Source organism: Ictalurus punctatus, chromosome 15 (genome assembly GCF_001660625.3).
Source record: "Ictalurus punctatus breed USDA103 chromosome 15, Coco_2.0, whole genome shotgun sequence".
Lineage (NCBI taxonomy): Eukaryota > Metazoa > Chordata > Actinopteri > Siluriformes > Ictaluridae > Ictalurus > Ictalurus punctatus.
Window position 1 is genome coordinate 20,178,244 of NC_030430.2, and position 16,983 is coordinate 20,195,226.

Here is a 16,983-nt window from a genome sequence, read left to right on the forward strand (position 1 = left end):
AAAATTCTAAAGGGTTCACAAACTTTCAAGCAACATTGTACATGGACAATATCAAAACCAGTGCAAAACTCCTCTCCTGAAGAGTCTGACATTCCTGGAGAGTTATACACACTAAAAAAACAAAGAGAAGAAACTGCAAAATGGCACACTACTCATAATAAAATCTATGGCCCTTAATATGGTTAGTCAGGTAATAGTTAACAAACCATTAAAGGTAAATGCTTTACTCTAAAACACACAGAACTCACAAAATGTTTTAAACATTGCTATCACTGTATCAGGATTAAACATCAATGCCGTGAAATGAAAATGTCAGTATTTGCAGGAAGTTATGCCAAAGATTGAATTCTACTACTTTTCCCATGACAAAAAACTACATTTCCTTCCCAAAAATCCAACTTAAAGAGGGGTTATTTGAATGACCCTAGCCTTCCTGCCAGCTCAAACTAGTGTGGAAGTTCACCTCTGACCTCTCTCATCAGCAAGGCGTTTCTACCTGCAGAACTGCTGCTCATTGCATGTTTTCGGTTTTATGCACCATTCTATTCCATTCTCATGTCCGGTGTGAACTGAAGCTCTTGACTTGTATCTGCATGAATTTATGTACTGCGTTGCTGCTACATGATTGGCTGCCTGCATAACCACATGAACATGCAGGTGTACAGGTGTTCATTATAATGCTGAGGGAGTGTGTATAGCCTAGTACACAGATGGTTTCCAGAGAAACAGTATGTTTCAAACAAATTTACATCAGTTTACATACACGCAAGATGAAGCACATTTGTCCAAAGCATCCTATATTTGTGGAAAGGTTTTGCTTCACTTTTACTAAGTGAAAATTTTACTTTTTCTAAACTTCTACTAAGTTTTACTTGATTTACTTTTACTTTGCTTGTAATTACTCATTTGTAAGTCGCTGGGGATAAAATCGTATGTAAATGTACTAAATGCACTATCTGTACTGAAATACGCTGCAGTAACTCCTTGGATTCTTTATTTCCAATGCTTAACTATGAATCTTATTACACGTTTTTGTTGTTTTTTTTAACTCTCAAAACTAAGGGTTTGTGTACTCAAAGTTAAAGTTCTGCCTTTTATATTTATGTGAACACTAGATAAGTATTTTAACTGCCATCTCATTTTACATTCTTCTGTATTTACTTTTACTTACTTCCCTATACTTTCAATTCACTTTCCCTTTGCACATTTCTATTTATAATCCTATAAATTTATTCACCGTTGAGTCTTTCTTCCCTAAATGTAAGAAATGTGCTCTACAAAAAGGTCAGTCAGAGCTGATATACAGCATATATTGTTTTTACTGAAAAGCCACATTCAAGTGGATATATATTTCCACTTCTGCCTCTACTAAATGAGTGAATCTGACGAGACAGTCTTTGTAAACCATGTAAACAGGCATAAAATGTTCACTATCAAAGACCCAAGAGCAGACCGTCTGATGCAAAAAGAAGTCTCCAAAAACCCCAACATTTCATCACAGGTTCTGCTAGTAAGTCTGTTGGTGTCAAATTGCATGTATCTACAATTAGAAAGAGAGTGTACAAATTTGTCCTGCATGGAAGGCATGCCAGGAAAAAGCCTTTGCTGTCCCAAAGAGCATTAGAGCAAGACTACAGCTTGCCAATGAGTATATAGGCAAAGACCAGGCCTTTTGGAATAATGTGCTCTGGACAGACGAATCAAAGATAGAGTTGTTTGGCCACAGTAACAGCTGCCATGTTTGGTGCCGACAGTTTTTCAGGAGAACCTCCTCATACCAACTGTGATGCACGGTGGTGGAAATGTTATGGTTTGGGGTTTGCTTCGCTGCTTCAGGGACTGGATAGCTTGCATTCATTGATTCAACTAAGAATTCTGCATCATTTCAAAGAGTGCTTGAAGATAATGTGAGGCCATCTGTCTGAAAGTTGAAGTTGAAATGAAAGTGGACCTTTCAACAGGATAATAATCCTAAGCACACTAGCAAATCCACCAAGGAATGGATCAAAAAGAAGAACTGAAGGATTCAGTCAATAATATGGAATGGCCTAGTCAAAGCCTGGATTTGAATCCCACTGAAATGTTGTGGGGGGATTTGAAACGGGAAGTACATGCAAGAAAACCCTCAAACATCTTGCAAGTGAAAGAATATATCGTGGAAGAACAGTCAGAAATTCCAGCAAGCCGATGTCAGAGACTGTGGGGCAATTATGCAAAACGCCTACAAGAAGTTATTTCTGCTAAAGGGCAATACTAGCTTCTGAGGCCAAGGGTGTATTTACTTTTTCTACAGAAGAATATCACATCTATTGATATATCAAAAGATATATCTATCTTTTAAAGTTATATCAACTTTATTAACAGGTACTGTTTCAAAGATGATCAAATGCTTGCTTGTCCAAATATGTCCAAAAAAAAGCCCAAAATTTAAATATATATTATTTTTATTTTGTTTAATTTATAATGTTAAAAATTACTTTTAGCACAGGGGGAGGATTAAGAAGCAGAATTTGCTACTGAAAATAATTCTGTGAATTTATTGTATTTCTAAATGTATTGTGTGGATGGCTTTTTAATTATCCATCCATTTTCTGTACCACTTATCTTACACAGGGTCACAGGCAGCCTGGAGTATATTCCAGGGGACTCGGGGCACAAGGCAGAGGACACCCTGGACGAAGTGCCAACCCATCGCAGGGCATGGCTTTTTAATCATGTAATATTTTATTTCAAGTGCTTTTGCAGTCTTGCAGCGAGAAAAACAGCCAGAAAAACAAACAGACAGAACGAGAAAGAGGGGTTAAAGAAACTCCGATAGCTAACAGAGGAGAGACAGCAGGAACTGGAAAAGGAAAGAAAGATCGTGGAAGAGGAGAGAGAGAAGATGGAAGATAAAAGAACAGCAGATAAAGGAGAAACAATGGAGGGCATAAAATGTGGAGGAGGAAGAGGCTGAGAAGCTTGAGCTAAGACGAGAGATTTGTTGGATGCGGACGGACAGAATTCAAGACAAGCAGCTGATGAACGCCTACCAGATGAGAAGAAGATATTGAAGATGAATAGATGATGATGATGATTTTTTTACTTGTAATACAAATCTTGTTCAGTAGTTTTGTTATTTATAAAATGTGGTACCAGGTGTCTTATTAAAGAAGTAGCAATTGCTCTTTCAGCAGTAATAACATGGCTTTGCTTGTTCGGAAAAGGTGTGATTCAAGTGTACTGCTGATATCGTTGTAGCTATTACAACTTTCTATTCCAACTTTTTAGCATGCTACAATACAACACACACACACACACACACACACACTGAAAAATAAGCTATAAAAACATAAGTACTTGAAAAAAATACAGCACTTCTATTATTTCCAGGACTTTGCACTGCTGTTAACCATGTGCATGTTGTTACAAAGCAGCAGATAGTGAAGCACGATGTTGAAAATAACTCTCAAAGGGCATGCCTGTGCAAGAAAATCTGCTTGAAAGTGCAATGGTGAAATTTCAGACCTGAAACCTCTCTTCACCTGCGCTGATCCAAATGATGTGTCTTAACATGCAGAGCCACGATGTTTGGCTAAGAGCCCATTGTACCATGTTGGTTATGTTGTGTAGCTGCACCAACATTGCTAATAAGAAAATCCTAGCAGGCAGAGAGGAAAACTAGATGTATACAGTATATGAAGAAATGTTGTGTTTTTAAGCGAAGCATATAAGCTTAGTTTATACAATTATTACAAAATTAAACTAAAACCTGAAAGAAAATATTAAATGGCGACCAGTTTTGAGTAAGTGACTCAAAAAAAGTAATCCACTACAGATTGCTAATTACTACTTTAAAATTGTAATCTGATTACATTACTGATTACTGCATGTAAAAAATACTCCGATTACTAATGACTTTACTTTCACGTTACTTTCAAAACCTATCAAATTTACAAAAATACACTACAAAGTGAAACTCGTAGTTCTTTTAGTAATTTTAGCGTGCGTCAATGTATGATGTGATCAGAAAAGGTTGGATTTCTCATAAAACTTGACTCGGGTGTTGTCACTGTTTGTAGGAATACCAGACCGATAAAATATAAAACTTTTATAACTAGGCTAGTTTGGTGTCGTAAACTGGAACTCATATAGACATTTACACAACTTGTTTTATTGCTCAGCATCAGAGGATGTTACTGTTTCAGTTTCCTCTACTAGTTAAAAAATAAATAAATAAATAAATCGGCGTATATCCATTTTTAAATCACACTGACTGTATGAGCTAGCATTTGGCAGAATTGCCAGAGACTGTCAGCCAATAAGACACAAGTGTTTTCCTGTAAACCCTGTGTGATTGGTCTTGCCTTCGTTCACTGAAGATATAAAATTACCGGCGGTCTTCTTTTACTGACATTCAGTAAGAACTGATCCAAGTGGAGAATTAGTCGGGGATAACGAAAAAATCTTCAGGGCAAAATGTGATTTAATTTTAAAAATATATTTTACTTAATATCGTTTTCTTAATTTGTAACGCAAGTAACAATTTTATTGACATCAGGAACTGTAATCAAATTGTAATACGTTTCAAATGAAATGCATTACATTACTGCATTATCAGAAAAAGCAATTAGATTTACTTTATAACGTGTTACACCCAACTCTGCTGGCAACACAGCAAATTTTATCCGGCACAGAATTTGAAAAAAAAATAGCTCTTTGGTTTTCAATTGACTCACATGACCAAAGTTCATGGATTCATAACTAAGTTAACCTAGTTAATGTTCTAGATTGTGCCTCTTTCACATCTTGTGTCCTTCATGGATTGGATTTTCTGCCAGGCTCATTTTTACTCGTATTCGGTTTGAGCACTGGCACATACAGGGTAGAGGTGTAAATTGAACCCCCAACCCTGGAGGAGCGAGGCAAACATGCTAAACAGTAAGCCACCGTGCCCGCTTGCTTTAGCTAAATAAACAAAAGAACATAGTTTCCCCCCCGTATCACCATATAGCATATGCACCATGCACCATATATCTCTGTGCCTTGCCTCACTGTTTGGAAAAACAAACCTGGTCAATATATTTAGCTTATAATGTTCTTAATGCACCGTCACTAAGTAAAAGCAAATTAAAAAGTCCATAAGAGGTGAAGACAAACCAGTCAATGAATCATGACAGAATCATGCACTGCTGCAAATCACATCACATACCCTGCATGGGCTCTGCTTCTTGCTTCTCCCAATTGAGCTCTTCCTGGAGCTGGTGAATTTGCTGACGGCAGCCCTGAATCTCCAATACCTTCAGCACCAGGTTGTCCACATCATGGCTGCTGGTTTCTCTGGGGCGCTGTGGGGTACCATTCGATGGTGCAGGCATTTGTGGAAAGATCTGCATGGGCTGTGAAGTAGCAGATATCTGCTGTGAAATGTCTGACGTATAGATCAACGCACATCTGATCTAGGCTTTAGTGTGAACTAATACGTCTTTCCAGTCTTGGCTGGGAAAAAGAGGATTGGCCTACCTGTCGAAGCAGCTGTCTCTCTTTCCTCAGAATATCTCTCACTGTCCTCACCAGTTCCAAAGGCTGTGACTGAAACATGCCCTGAAAAGCGTTTCAGCAGGTTAGGCTATACGTTCTCATACTAACCGCAATGATATTAAAAATACAGTACATATAAATGCAAGACATTTTCAAACTTGACAAGCATCACACACTCTGAAAGAAAAAGCTAATTAAAATAAGATGCTAAACTGAAACTGTGTAGAGAATCGTGATGTAATAAAAATTGTTTCAGAAATTAAAACAAAATCTAATATAAAAGAAAGGCAACCTGAGTAATGACAAAATATATATCGTTTTGAAATGAGAATGTTATTTACTGACACAAAAAGGGTTACCCAATTCCAACTGGGCCTGTGTGAAAATATATTTGCCCCTGTAGTTACTAATTCCCCAAATCTATGAAACTGCATTCATAATGGGGTTCAGCTGAATGGGACACATCCAGGCCTGATTACTGCAAACCCTGTTCAATCAAATCTACACTTGCATAGAACTTTTTCAACAGCATCAAGTTGATTAAAAGGTCTTACCCAGTAACACATAATGCCAAAATTCAAAGAAATTACAGAAATGATGAAGAAGTTGATTGAAATACATCAGTCAGGGAAGGGTTACAAAGCTATTTTAAAGGTTCTGGGATTCCAAAGAACCACAATGAGAGCCATTATCTCCAAATGGAAAAAACTCGGCACAGTAGTGAAACTTCTCAGAAGTGACCGACCTTGCCATCCATGGAAGAGTGGCGAGGTGAAAATCACTGCTAACCCAGAAGAACATTAAGGCTCTTCTGAATTTTGCCGAAACACACCTAGATGATGCTTAAACTTTCTGGGAGAATGTTCTGTGGACTGATGAGTCGAAAGTGGAACTGTTTAAAAAAAACCCGTTACATCTGGTGTAAACCAAACACCGAATTCCATAAAAAGAACATCATACCTATGATCAAGCATGGTGGTGGCAGTGTGATGGTGTGGGGATGCTTTGCTGCTTCAGGGCCTGGGCAACTTGCAATAATTGAGGGAAACATGAATTCTGCTCTCTACCAGAAAAGCGTTTGTTTGTAGCTGTTGCAGCTAAAGGTGGCACAGCCAGATATATATAGTATATATCTCAGGTATATATATATATATATATATATATATATATATATATATATATATATATATATATATATATATATATATATATATATACACACACACACACAATTAATTACCAGGGATGAAGCTTCTTTGGTAGGAAATGTTCAACTGAACCACAAGACAACAACAACAGAACTGGTGATGGAGATGGAGGCATCAGGTACCAAAAATATGTACATCCACCATTAAGAAAGTTCTATACTGCCATGGCCTGAAACCCTGCCATACAAGGAATAAGCCCCTATTTAAAGACTAGAATAAAAAAAGCCAGACTGAAGTTTAAAAGGCAATGCCACCAAATACTAACAAAATGTATGTAAACTGCTGACTCACTGAAAATCTGATATAGTACATAAAAGCTTAAATAGTCTGTCTCATAGCTTTATTTTGAAATGAACTCCTATGGAAATAAAGTTAATAGCCTAATTAACTTCGCACAAGAAATACATGCTAACATGAAAAGTGTGGAGCTGTGAAAAATTTAGTTAAATGTATTTAGCCTGGGTGTATGTACATTTTTAGCCCCACTTGTATGGTTACAAATACTACTTAGCTGTACGGAAACTTGCAAAAAAGTTTTTGACGTAAATTATATTCATTCATAATATAACGACTTTATCCTGCTGTGTGTTCTGGAAACCACCTGGGGCAGGGCAAGGAAACATCCTAGATGGGATGCCAAACCTCACAGGGCTTCACACTTAGGGGCAATTTAGTGTCACCAATCAAACTCTGTATAGACAGTAACCTGAGTTCAAGATCGATCTCTAAACTCTGGATCTGTAAGATAACAAATCTACCCGCTGCACCACCTATATCAGTTTGATTTCAAATGCTATTCAAATCTCTTAAACCAGTAAAATACTTCATTTGAATACTAAATAAATATTGCTTTTATATTTTATGAAAATCACCTTTGACCTATTTTATAAACGTCATCTGAAAGATCAATATGGCGAGTACCATGTTCCTGCAGATGTGCTGGAGCTTGACCTTCTCCACCACATTGGGATTTTGGAACACCACTTCCTGCAGAAGCTCCACCATTCGCTCCAGCAGCTGGAGAGCCTGCGGTTCTTGCTCCAGATTGTTCACGTCAAAGTCCTCCCTGAGACCAAACACACACACACACACACACACACACACACACACACACACACCACATGCTGGATTATCATTGTGTAATTAGCACATTATTCATGAATATCATGAGTGAGAGAATAGAGCTGTACCATCTCTGCTCCTCGATCCAGCTAGCCAGGTAGTGCCTGACGTCTATGGGGAAAGTATCTGTGGGGTAGAGCTCCACCAGGGTCTCATTGGTAAAATAAGGGAGCTTCTGGGAAATCTGCATCCACAGCGCCATAGTGAGGCGAAGCTGCAGCTGTCACAGAAAAATACCACCATGTTACAGCTGAAAGGTCTCATAGAGCTGTATTGGGAGGACATTTATTCCCCCCTTTCCTGTTCCTTTGAAGCTCATAAATGTCTTCTTCCAGGGGACTTACTTCCAGGAAGAATTGAAAGCTTTCAATATGTTCACAAACCTGATCCAACTGATACCCTAACTGTTAAGATGCTACCTGTTAATGGTGTGCTACCTGGTGTGGTAGGCAATCAGAATTGTGAACTGTGCTATGTACTCTGCATAAATGAGCAGGTGTACACTTTATTACACCTCATTTATTGCTCATTTATGCAGTTATCCAATCAGCCAATCACATGGCAGCAGCACAATGCATAAAATCATGCAGATTCAGGTCAAGAGCTTCAGTTAATGTTCACATCACTGATGTTCTGTGGGAGTTTTTTTGGGAGTTTACAGAGTAAGGTGTGAAACAAACATCCTGTGAGCAGAGGGTCTGCAGGCTGAAACACCCTGCTGATGAGAGAGATCAGACGAGAATGACCAGACTGGTTTGAACTGACAGGAAGTCAGTGTAGTAACTTAAATAATCACTCTTTACAACTGTGCTGAAGCGAAATGCATGTCACAATGCACAACACATCAAACATTGAGGTGGATGGGCTACAACAGCAGAAGATCACATCAGGTTCCACTCCTGTCAGCCAAGAACAAGGATCTGAGGCTATCATGGGCACAGGCTCACCCAAACGGGACAGTTTTTTTTCGTGCATGCTGAGATGCTTTTCTGCTCACCATGGTTGTAAAGAGTGATTATATGAGTTACTATATCCTTCCTAGCAGCTTGAACCAATCTGGATCTTTTCCTCTGACCTCTCTTATCAACAAGGCGCTTCTATCCACAGAACTGTTGTTGTTGTTGTTTTTTGCACCAGTGTGTAAACTATAAAGACAGTTGTGTGTGAAATTCCCAGGAGATCAGCAGTTTCTGAAAATACTCAAACTAGCCCATCGGGTACCAACAACCCTACCACAGTTAAAGACACAGAGATCACACTTCTTCATTCTGATGTTTGATATGAACATTAACTGAAGCTCTTGACCTGTATCTGCATGTTTCTTTTGCACTGTGTTGTTGCCACATGATTGGCTGATTAGATAACTGCATAAATGAACAGACATACAGGTGTTCCTAATAAAGTGTACGGTGAGTGTATATATAGAGTATACATGCAGACAGGATGTTTTGGCTTTAAAATAATAAATATGACATCAAGCTCACATACGGTGCCCTCCACTAATATTGGCACCCTTGGTAAACATAAGCAAAGAAGTCTGTGAAAATTGTCTTTATCGTCTTTTGAAGTTTTATTTTTAAAAAATTCACAAAAATACTCTGCTCTCATTGATATCAAACAATTGTAAATGGGCATTTTCAATGCTTGTACTATTTTCTTACAGCCATTTCCATTTTGTGAAACTCAACAACCTTTTGCTGCACATATCAGCTGTATTCCTTGGTCTTATCCATTGTTATGAATGACTATAAAAAATATAAAATATCAATGGGAATGTACATAAACTATATTTTTCTCACATGAATTCATAAGAGTGCGAATAATTGTTACACACCTATATTTAACAAAGTTTTTTTTTTTTTTGTTGATAAACCTGTGTTGTGTTTGCAATTGTTTGATATTCATGAGAGCAGAGCATTTTTGTGATTTTTTTTTAAACAAAAGATCAAAAGGTTAAACATTAATGACAATTTTTTCACAGCCTTCTTGGCTCATATTTACCAAGGGTGCCTGTATTAGTGGAGGGCACTGTATTTCTCCTTTTGCATGTTTTTCAACATTTCAGATCCTTTTTTGGGTAAAGTTAGTGAGTGAATTTGAATGAAGTATGTATCAGCAAGTACTGTTAATATTACAGATAATACGGTCTACTATACACTTTTCAAAAACAGCAAGAGGGTGTCGGTAAGGCAGGACGACATGGCGGCTGAAAGAATCTCAAGGTGATGCAATTTAATAATACAGTATTTAATCAACGAAACAAATGTTGACCTCATTGTTATTATATCATTTATGAAAACAAAATATGGATCTAGGATACACATTTTAACCAGAGAATAAAAACATCAATGATCAATATTGTCTTTTTTCTCCAAATAATTTTATGCAAAATATTTCTAAGATCACTTACAAATAAATTCATGACAAATTATTTAATTTCCAATTGCCAAGATAAACAGAAATTGAAAAAAAGGCTGTTTCCTTGTTTTCCTATTTCCATTTTGAAAAGAAAACTGAATGAACGTGATGTATAGATAAAACGGACCAGTTACACTAGCTCATTGTTCTGTTCTTCTATGCAGCTGCTGTCAACACTTCAGGAACAGCTCATGCTGTAATTCTGAACAGAAGAACACAACAGCAGCAAGTCAATCCTCATTATATTAAGTGTTTTTCTGAGGAAATGAAGCAAGAAATGTCAAAAGTCATCTGAAAACTTCCACTGCCAATCAAAATTAGACTTTTGTTTCCAATTTCCATCTCTAGAGTTCTTATGCAATATGTAAAAGCAACAATCTCCAATTGCTGCTATAATAAACATCCACCCATCCATTTTCTGCACCGCTTACCCTACACAGGGTCGTGGGAAAGCCTGGAGCATATCCCAGAGGACTCAGGGTATGAAGCGTGGGACACCATGGACCAATCCACACACACTAAACAATTTGGAAATACCAATCAGTCTACAACACATGAATTTGAACTGGGGAGGAAACCCCTGAAGCACAGGGAGAACATGCAAACTCCACACACACAGGGTGGAGGCGAGATTCGAACCCCTAAACCTGGAGGAGCAAGGCAAACGTGCTAACCACTAAGCCATTATAGACATATTACACATTTCCTTTACACATTTACACATGTTTTCCCATGTACCAAGACATTTTTTTCTCAGTCTCAAAGGAGGTATGTAAATTATACACACACACACACACCGGTTCTTGTTCTTAGTGGTCATAGGTCTTAGGTTAATTAACAGTCATGTGAAAGTCTGATATTGTGATGTGCAAATCTGTGTAAAGTTCAGGACCTGTTGCCTCATGTACATTGGTAAATAGTGTGAAAATTTTATGCAAAAAATATACATATATAATAATCTTGATCCGTAATTTTAAGAGGTTACATTTCTTTCTGAAACAAGTAAAGGAAAAATAGTATGGCTATTATTTTCCTGCTAGCTGGTTTTACAGGGGAATCTTATTTGTATAGCATGACATTTAGCAAAACCCTAAATTAATCAAATGTAAGAGTTTAAGGACTTTTTGTGTAACATCTTACAGATCAGCATTCAGCATTCATCTAAGGTCTCTTATATGTGCTGTAAATTTATTTCTTTTTATGACGCCTTTAGCGGCTTTCGCTTTGACTCAAAGCTAACAAGTTATGCGCGTGTATATATACGACAAAGTAATCCTCTAACTTACAGGAACGTGCTCTCAACAAGAACAATTGCTTAGGCATTATGTTTACCATTTTCCATCTTGTCCCTACAGGTTTTAAGGTGTTTGATGGATGTTATCCTGTTATGTTATGTACGCCCAAAACTCTCCGTCTGGGGATTAATAAATTATTATCTTATCTTATCCTGAGACGTGGTATTTTGTGTAATTGTCGGGATGTGAATATGTCTTAAAGGTTGAGCTTTAAAAATAAATAAATAAATAAATAAAAGTAAACCCACAGGCTTAATAACACTGCCACACCAAATAAGTTTCTGTACTATTGAGAATCACAGGTTTAAAAAAGATCAGTGTGTCAGGCTTAGTTAACAGAGGGTTGTCGGCATTTTATAATTTACGTACAGGAACAAGTCTCGTCCTGACTTTTATTTGTGCAAAGGAGTACATCCTGTCACCTTATCTCCAGTTAACATGAGGAGACCAACCACAGAACATAACAATAGAGGGTATGTTTTGGCAGTGTTTTAGTTGCAGTCATGGTATAGGGAAACCTACAGCCTACAGGAAGACCAACTAAGACATAAACACAGGACAATACAACAGCCATGAACATATGAACATATTATATTTCCTTCTTAATCCTGCAACAGGTTTGGTTGGGTCGTATAATTCCATGTAATTTTGCTTTAGCTGGTTATGTAACTATTATGTGAAAGATCCAAGATGTAAAAGTACTGTATCTAAAAACATTAGATTGAACTGGTTGTGGCTAATGCAGGTTTGACATGGTGTTCAATGGTTATTTTTAGCTCCTTGTTGCTATAAGAAGCTACATGTTCTTGTAATAATACAACAGAATAAGAAAACCCCTTTAGTCTTCTGAAAACATTCACAAAACTCCCTTTTATCTGTCATAGAGCCTGTTATAAGACCTGACATAAGAGCAGGAATTAGAAAGGTTACAAGGAAAATGAAAATGAAAACCGAAAAATGACTTTATTCACTATATCCGAAAACCCAAACATCTCTAAAATGTTCCAGAGTGAAAATGCTAGTTTGGAAAGGACTAAACTGGTGATAAAGTCATTTTTCCATTCCAGAGTGATTTCAAGAAAATGTAGCCTAAACTTAAACATATTCCCAATAGGCCAAAAGTCCTGACCAGAATTTGTCACTTCCTGTACACCTTACTACATGAAGATAACATGATGTTAAATAGCCGCTATAGCAACGTTTTCAAAGAAAATCCATGTTGAAAGTATTTTGCCTACACTTCCGCAAGCAGCAAATCACTTTGCAAAGTTGAAGGGTGCTCTGAAAATGTTCAAAATAAATACACGTTTCTGGTTAATATGCAGCGTTTGGTTTTATTTATACACCAAGCTTCCAATAAGCTTCCTACAAACAGTCCCTTCAGGATTTTGTGATTGCAGAAATGAACGCAAAATCAAGCAAACTCCACAATATTCGGAAGAGCTTGCAATTTTTCAAATTTACCGCAGATTTGGGCCAAGATGCATCATGTGACGTCATCACAACGCGCATTCAGCTAAAGCCATCTTTGAGTCACGTGCGTTGAACATGACTACAGCTGAAAGGTCTCATTTACCAACAAACATCACTGTAAAAGACCATACAAAACAATTTTGTGCCAATTCAAGTAGTTTTCCGCAAAAAAAAAAAAATAAATAAAAAAAAATTTAAAAAAACGCCGCAAATTTCATCACACATTTTGAAAAAAGCCGCAGCAAAGTCAAGCATTTTTTTGGCCGCAACAACCACGAAAACACTCTGTGAAATCCTGTATGGACTGCAAAAACTGGTTTCCGACTAAAGAAGGGCATGGAACACTGAAGCAGGAATCTAAAAATGTCATTTCTATTTGGCAGGCATGACTTAAAAGGATGGGTTTTATAAAAAACAAACTGACAATAAAATTTCTACTCACTTCACATGATGAAAGGGTGAGAATGATTAACTGTTCAATTATCATACAATAGCACACTAGCTGATGAGTCACACTTTTTTTTTAGTCTCATATTTCACATACACCACTCTAATCTCGTTCTAATACGTTATCATTTCTATAGTAACATTACACGGGGACTTGTAAGTCGGACACTCCACACAAGTGGGTTAAAAATGTGTGTAATCACCGATATGGTGAAACTTTGTGCTTATATAGCATTTATGGAAGGAGTCTCCGCTATCAGTGCTTTGTAACAGTCAGAGGTAAAGCTGTAACTAATTTTTCTGGGAACTACTGTTTATAGCAGCTATAACACACGTAATAACAGGAACTAACTTGTGGCTGTTCCACACCATTAAATCTAACCATAAACACATAAACCTTGGCCATCAGTGCTAGCAAACTGATGTGGTATAAGAAGAATAAAACACTTCGGAAGATGCAGTTATAAGGAAAATAATCAACTTCAAAAACTTCTTCAAGTTCGTTTGCATCACACCAACCCATCACTGATTATTTTACTAAAACAGCACGCCCCAAAGTGTTTTATTTCTTACCATAATTTTCAACATCTACTGCTGTTGTTGTGTATGTAATACACAGCTTAGAGATATTTTCAATTTTCAGATATAAATGAGTTCTTTTCATTTGGCACAAAATTACCTATCATTAAGGCTCCAGTTATTGTGCATAATCAACGACAGTATCTTTACTGACAATGGTTTAGTGCTTGGTGTAATAAATGATTATACGTTTTTATTTTACAGATTAAAAAGCCGCCACACGTCAGTAAGAAACGCGCCAGACTGGAGTTAGGTACACAGGGACTAAAGCCAGGCTTTGATTAGTGTCAGTGCAGTTAAAGCTTTTATTTAAAGAGACAGGCAGACAAATCCAAAATGTAGGGCAATATCACGGTCACAAAACAGGCGAGGGGTCAGGCGATCGGCAAACAACATAAACTAGGCAAGGATTGAGTAATGAGAGGACAAAGCAGGATCAAAACCATGAAACGTAGAACAAGGCTCAAAGGCTCGGTACGGGTCTGGCAATTAACATGCAGAAACACGCAATACTTCGTCCCAAACAAGGACACACCAGGGGTTTAAATATACAACATAATCTAAAAGGATAGAACGAAACAGCTGAGACATTAGGAAATAACTAATAACATAACAGGGGTGGAGGTCATAAAAGGACAGAAACAAAAACAAAACACATGTGTAACAGTAAACCGTCAGTGAAAACACAGAAGCGCACGCTGTCTGTGCACTGAAAGTATGGGCAGGCTGAGCAAGGGGAAATCCGTGACACTTAGACAAATTACACTGACTGGTCTATTTAAAAAAAAAATAAAAAAAATAAGTAGGAATCGACATTCTACACTCAAACCCTGATTAACCAAGACATCGCAAATTTCGGTTGTTTAGTTTCACAGTGGAGCTTTGAGGCTACTGAAATTAAAATATTATTAATAACTAGCATCAGATATCATATTTTAAACAACTTAAACATTGTCAATCATGGCTGCCTTTGAGCTCATGTATGAGGAAGAGGGCAGAGAGCACTTTCCTCTGAGCATGATACACTGCCCTGTGACAGCATGAGCTCGAAAAAACTCAAGCAAATCTGCTTTACATGTTGCCTTTACCACCTTTCTCTACAACTAAAAGCTAACCGTTTATGTGAGTATGTGTGTGTGAAACAGAAAGGATAATCCTCAATCGTAAGAAAGAATGTGCTCTCCGGGGCGGCTGTGGCTCAGTTAGTAGAGCGGGTTGTCCACTAATCGTAGGGTTGGTGGTTCGATTCCTGGCCCGGGTGACTCCACATGTCAAAGTGTCCTTGGGCAAGACACTGTACCCCAAGTTGCTCCTGATGGTAAGCTAGTGCCTTGCGTGGCAGCTCCTGCTACCATCGGTGTGTGTGAATGGGTGAATGAGACACAGTGTAACGCGCTTTGGATAAAAGCGCTATATAAGTGTGCCATTTATTTCTGTATTTTGCACTAACAAAACATCAAGCAGGAATACTGATTATGAAGATTAAGAATAGGCAAACATTTGATATTAAGAAACTAGCCAGACTCGTATTTGGTACACATGGCCCAACGCCAGGCTTCGCTATTTAAAATAAATATTTAAAAAACCCAAATGTTGTTGATCAGGTTTTTTTGTTTGTTTTATAATGCAGCTCTGACATTAAAAAGTAATAGAAGCTTATGGCATACTAGAATAATGTACCCTATATTATAAACAACTTAAATGCTGTCACTAGACAAACATGGGCCCCTGTGAGCTCACCTACAATGGATATAAAAGTCCACACACCTCTGATAAAACTGCAGTTTTTTTGTTAAGTGAAAAATGAAACCGAGATAAATCATGTTGAACATTTTTCCACAGCGTCACCACAGTGACATTACTAAGAACAGGAAATCCCTCCACAATAAACAAATTGGCTGTGAATCAGGTGGTAGAGCGGGTTGTCCACTAATTGTCGGGTTGGCGGTTCGATTCCTGGCCCACATGTCTCCACGTGCCAAAGTGTCCTTAGGTAAGACAATGAACCCAAGTTGCTACAAATGGCAAGCTAGCGCCTTGTACGGCAGCTCTGCAGCCATTGGTGTGTGAGTGTGTGAATGAGAAATAGTGTTTTTAAAGTGCTTTGTAGAACTGCTAAGGTTAAAAAAAAAACACGCTATAAGTGCAGACCATTTACCTTTTTTTTTTTAAATGAAAAACGGACAAAAACTTACCAGGGAGGCTGAAAAGAGACCTACGGCAAAATTAAATGTGCAGGACTATCTGGTAAGTACCGATCAATTCCTGCACATGACAACAATCTCTTTTATTTTTCACATGTCTGGGCTATGGGGTATAGTGGCTAGCCATTTCTCACAAAACAACAAAGCCTTCCATACCCGCCTAAATATCTCCAACGTGTTACGCGTTATGGTCTGATGAGCCCACTAATCACCCAAAGAGCACCAAAACTATGGTGAAGCATGGTGGTATCAGCATCATGCAATGGATTTGCTTCTCTTCGGCTGGGACTGAGACTCTATTCAAGATAGAGAGACACATAGATACCGTCTATCTATTGTGGCACAAAACCTGCAGGACTGTCTTAGACAGTTGAAGATTTCACCTTCCCGCATGATAACCCAAAGCACAAATCCAAGTCAACAAGATTATCACGTTGGAATGGCCGAGCCAGAGCCCAAATTCTACTGAAAACCTGTGGAATGACTTGAAGAGGGCTGCGCACAGGACATCCCCTCACAGTTTGATGCATCTGGAGCATTTTTTCAAGGAAGAGTAGAATAAAAAAAATTGCCAAACCAAGATGGGTGTACACACTTATGCAACCAGTTTGTTGTAAGCTTTTTCTTTTCCGATTTTTGTTTCATTATGTCACAAAATGATCTGACATGATTTATCTTGGTTTCCTTTTTTACATCACGAAAACCTGGCATTTTAAC

General features: G+C 37.8%; 1 protein-coding gene across 2 annotated transcripts in view; it reads right to left on the reverse strand.

Annotated features, from left to right (window-relative positions):
* Window positions 1-16,983, reverse strand: part of stat6 (signal transducer and activator of transcription 6, interleukin-4 induced) — a 51,301-nt gene that overhangs the window by 30,729 nt on the left and 3,589 nt on the right. For both annotated transcript variants that reach the window (XM_017487126.3, XM_017487127.3), the window contains exons 2-5: window positions 7,919-8,070; window positions 7,650-7,794; window positions 5,503-5,583; window positions 5,192-5,378 (exon numbers count right to left, since the gene is read on the reverse strand). In XM_017487126.3, coding sequence (XP_017342615.1) covers window positions 5,192-5,378; window positions 5,503-5,583; window positions 7,650-7,794; window positions 7,919-8,052 — 547 coding nt within the window. In that variant the 5' untranslated portion in view covers window positions 8,053-8,070. The remainder of the gene's footprint in view (window positions 1-5,191; window positions 5,379-5,502; window positions 5,584-7,649; window positions 7,795-7,918; window positions 8,071-16,983) is intronic.